At 40.7% G+C, this 4826-nt stretch overlaps 1 protein-coding gene across 1 annotated transcript; it reads left to right on the top strand.

Annotated features, from left to right (window-relative positions):
• Positions 1-3672: 3672 nt before the first annotated feature.
• LOC148779791 (uncharacterized) lies at positions 3673-4467 on the top strand. Its single transcript, XM_088850597.1, has one exon. The coding sequence runs from the start codon at positions 3673-3675 to the stop codon at positions 4465-4467; it is 795 nt and encodes a 264-aa protein (XP_088706723.1).
• Positions 4468-4826: the final 359 nt, after the last annotated feature.

Here is a 4826-nt window from a genome sequence, read left to right as displayed (position 1 = left end):
GATTTGAAGCCTCAACATGTAGGGCCATCTCAGGCAGCATATTTCGTATGCAGGTTTGGACTGCTTCTTTTTCAGTCATGGGAGTGGCATGATAGGTTGCCAACTCTCTCCATCGGGCAATGAACTTATCGACTGGCTCATCAGGGTCTTGAGTCAGAGTGAGAAGCTCGATGGTTTCTACATTTCTCTACACTTCATAGAAGCGCTAGTAAAACAACTGCTCCATTTCTTGCCATGTGTGTACTCAGTTTGGAGGCAGTCGAGCATACTACTAGAAGGTTGGCCCTTCGAAGTTTCAACGAACTGACGAAGGAGAAGTCACCTGTCAATTGTCGTCTCTCAACAAGCAGCTTGGAAGTGAGTGGTATGCTGGTGGTGCGGGGATGTAGTACCATTAAACAAGGGGAGCTTCCCTTTTTGATAAATCGGAGGAACGGATGATGAATGTGGATTTAAAAAATGAATGTATAGCTCATAAATTTTGTAGGAAATTCATGTTTGTGTGTGTATACTGTATGAGAATAGTTACAAAGATGTTTTCTCTAAAAACCAAAGGTTATGGACCATGTTATGAAGCATGTTATACTACTGTGAAATTCCAAGAGCATGTATGTTCTTGAAAGAGGCTTTTGAATAGCCAAATAAGGTCTGATTGGCCTCAAATCACTATCATTAAAAATATATGTGAGTCTAGTAAAATGTTCATGTTTTCCCTTTTCTGATATTCTTTACAAAAATGAAGTTATATTCCAAATTGTATGAGTAGGTCATTGTTGACTATTTTCCTGGATTTTTCCCAGTCATTGCTATTGCCATTACTTTTAACTAATCAAATGAACTCCATTTCCTGTCAAACAACCACCATTTGAAAGATCTTTGAGTGGGATAAAAGTTGCATGTAGAAAATATTTTGAAATTTCTCTTAGATTGGAAGGTATGCATCTTTTTATGATGAAACGTCATTGTGGACAGTTTTGATAAGGACTAGAACTATCATTTTTGTTAGACACGGACTTTGAACAACCAAATGGAGTTCAAATGCTTTTAAATTGGCCTTGTTAAAAATAGTTATATTTTGGCTTGAACTTTGATTTCGGAAATTATCCCAAATTCTTCACGATTTAAGAGTTACAGTGATGCAAAGCAGGATATCTCGTTGTTCCATGTACACAGCAGGGTATCATAATTAAATCCTCATATTCTTGAACTCTTAAGAGGGACAATGAGGTCCAATTGTCTTCGAACCACCTTCGTGAGAAGGATAGGCGTGTTTAGTACAAAACTTGTTTTGGAACCATATTTAAACTCGTAATGGACTAGAAGTTACGACCCATATTGTGAGTGAACGTCATTGCCTACAGTTGTAGGAAATTTAACTGTAAAGCTTAAACTCGAATATTGTTAGTGCCACTATGATATTGTCTTTATGACACTGTTAAGATGTGATATTGCTATTGTCATGTTGAGATACTGATATTGTCAAAATGAGACATTGATACTAAATTTTGACCACCTAAGTAATGGGGCACCCACTTGTAGCAGACATTGTTAATATGTTGTTTATGTGATATGTGAATGGGCACCTAGTGTGTGAATGATAGTGCTGTTAATATGCGGTGTATGTGGTATGTGAATGGGCTCCTACTATGTGAATAATGGTACCGGCAGCTATGAACTTTTCCTAACTCCCCATGATAGGACGAGAGTCAGGATGTGAATGTGAACATTTTGGTGGGTTGTGCCCCCCAGATCTTTATGCGCACTATGCATTGGGTCACCCAGTGGTAGTGTAACATTCTCTCTCCAGAAGGGCATAAGGAGAGGGTCGTACCTTGCAAGGCCACTGCCTATCAAAAACTCTAAAACATGCTGAGGGTGCATGTGAGCATGAGTGCATTACAAAGTGGGACACCCACTTGTCATTATCCAAGCTACAAGGTTGGCTTGGCCTGAGTAATGGAACTTCTAATTCAAGAATAGGCCTCTCTAGCTTCTGCCACTGTGATTTGTTGTCCTTACTATTGTGCTTATAAGGAAGTGACTTGTAATTATGCACTGTGTATTAAATTGTTTTTCTTATTATACCGCTAGAATACTGAAAAGCTTTTTAGAGGACTTTCTCTTGATGTTCTGTGAATTAGTGTGCGCTGCTTATAGTTATCACTGTTTAAATAGTTGGGATGCAATGGTGTAGATCTTCTTACTGAGCTTTCATCTCACTCCTTCTTATTTGCATGATAATAGAGTAAAGGGTGTTAGTACCCATGCTAGAGGCAAGTAAGTTGTGTTTGGGTAACTGAAGTTCAAAGTCTGAGGAGGTGAAGAGTCGTCTTTTGAAGATTTTCATAGTATGTTTTGGGTGGACTTACCATTGTGATGTAGACTTATTTTGTGTAGTTTTGGGCCAGTAATACCTTGAAGAAAATTGTAAGAACCTTTGGATATCAATGTGAATGGTTTGGCTGTATTTTTTGATGTACTACTTGTCTTTATGTGTAGATTTTAGTTTTACTTTCATGGTTTGCTCTTGATTCTACATTTTCATGCGATTGAGCCACTCCCACCTGAGTGACATTTGCCACCTCACATTGCAATCCTGCTCCCTACCGTCGCCGACTCGTACGGTTTAGGGTCCAGGTGGGGGGTCGTGACAAGTTATGGTATCATAACAGCCAAGATTGGATTCTTGTCCTAGGTAGTCTTAGGAGTGTCCGTAGGCTAGATCTTTCATGGGCTAGTAACTTGATGTTTATATTTTAGGTTGAATATGCCGAAGACTCGTGCTAACAACGCGAGCTCAAGTAATGAGAATACTGAGGCCTTCAATGAATTCTTTAGAACTTTGGGGGCTATGATACAAATAATGAGAGATTCTATGTCGGCCACGTCTAACCTGGCCCCTGACCAGAGTGATAGCAGTTTGATAGAAAGGTTCAGGAGACTGGCACCTCCAAACTTTGTGGGGCATGGGGGAGTAGAGAAGGCTAAGAGATAAAGAAGACAAATAGAAAATATCTTTGAAGTTTTAAATTGTACAAATAAGCAGAAGGTTAGGTTGGGTACATTTATGCTCGAAGGAGAAGCTGAGCACTGGTGGAGCTCAGTAAAGCAGTCATGGGAAAGGACAAGAATTGTAACTACTTAGGAGAATTTTTAGGACGTAGTTTATGAGAAGTATTTTCTCGACTCCGTAAGGGAAAGGAAATAGGTAGAACTTATAGAACTGCAACAAGGAAAGATGTCCATAGAACAATATGCAATGAAATTTACTGAACTCTCCAGATATGCGCCACATATTATTGACTTTGAGGTGCGAAAGGCTAGCAAGTTTGAGAGGGGCCTTCGGCCCGATATAAGGGGAAGGGTTATTTCAGCAAACCTCATGACCTACTCTCCACTGATGGACCTAACCCTAAAGGTAGAGAGAGATTGTAAAGACTTTCGAGCTCCAAGAGAAGGGAGATTGGGTGTTGCACAGCCTGGAAGTTTTAAGAAGAAAGCACCACTGCCTCCCAGGAAAGAGATGAAGGGGAGAAATAGCCAGGGCGGTGTCAAGATTCCAGGGGCTTTTTCAAATGATGTAAGGATCATCTGACGCCCAGTTTGCCCTCACTGTGGTCTGGGCAACCATACAGCAGCAGAGTGCTTTAAGAAGACTAAGGCCTACTTCCGATGTGGCAAACTAGGCCATCTTGTAAAAGACTGTCTCGTCAAAGGATCAGAGGACCGACCAAGGGCTCAAGGGCGGTGTTCGCCCTGACAGAGCAAGAGGACAAGGCATCAACCTCTGTTATTCAAGGTACACTTTCTGTATGTGAATTTGAAGAAAGAGTTTTAATTAATCATGGATCTTCCCATTCATTTGTTGCATTACACTTTGCATGTCATCTGAATGTTAAGCCTACACAACTTGATTGGACTTTGATAGTATGTACGTCGTTGGGTGGGTCGATAGAAACAGATATAGTATACAAGCAGTGTGGGGTTTATATAGAAGAACATTTGTTGCATATAAATTTGATACTTCTAGATGTTCAAGACTTTGAAGTTATCTTGGGTATGAACTGGTTGTCCACCCACTATGCCACCGTGAACCGCTGTGATAAGATTATAACCTTTAGATGCCCGAGCCAACCTGAACTACATTTTATGAGCATCAAGGATGTTTCTCCTCTACACATCATCTCAGCCCTTCAGGCCTCTCGCCTGTTGGCTAAACAATGTGCGGGATACGTGGCTTATGTAGTAGAAAACCAGAATGTCTCGTCCAAATTGGAAGAGATACTGGTGGTGAGAGAATATCCAGAGGTCTTCCCCGAAGAGTTAACTTCTCTGCCCCCAGCTAGGGAGATTGAATTTGAAATAGAGGTGGCCCCTAATACTACTCCTTTATTTCAAGCCCCTTATAGGATGGCCCCAGTTGAGTTAAAGGAAATGAAGGAGAAATTACATGAATTGTTAGATTAGGGGTTCATCCAACCTAGTGTGTCACCATGTGGCGCACCGGTTCTGTTTGTTAAGAAGAAAGACGGTACCTTGAGACCATGCATTTACTATAGAGAATTAAACCAGGTCATAGTGAAGAATAATTGCCCATTGCCTAGAATTGATGACCAACTATAAGGGGCCCAAGTGTTTTCTAAGATTAACCTCTGATCATGTTACCATCAGTTGCGGCTGAAGAAAGATGATACCTCCAAAACCACATTTAGGACTCGTTATGGCCACTGCGAGTTCTTAGTCACGCCTTTTGGGTTAACAAATGCCCCGGCCATCAATATGGATATGATGAAAAGAGTTTTTAGACCATATCTAGATGACTTTGT

Source organism: Amborella trichopoda, chromosome 11, assembly GCF_054954075.1.
Source record: "Amborella trichopoda isolate Santa Cruz 75 chromosome 11, AtrichopodaSantaCruz75HAP2 v2.0, whole genome shotgun sequence".
In the NCBI taxonomy this organism is placed as follows: domain Eukaryota; kingdom Viridiplantae; phylum Streptophyta; class Magnoliopsida; order Amborellales; family Amborellaceae; genus Amborella; species Amborella trichopoda.
This window is presented reverse-complemented; position numbering and strand designations above follow the sequence as displayed.

What these genes read in the sequence shown, in the direction of transcription:
- LOC148779791 (XM_088850597.1), top strand. Translation starts at nt 3,673, where the DNA reads ATGTGGCAAACTAGGCCATCTTGTAAAAGACTGTCTCGTCAAAGGATC.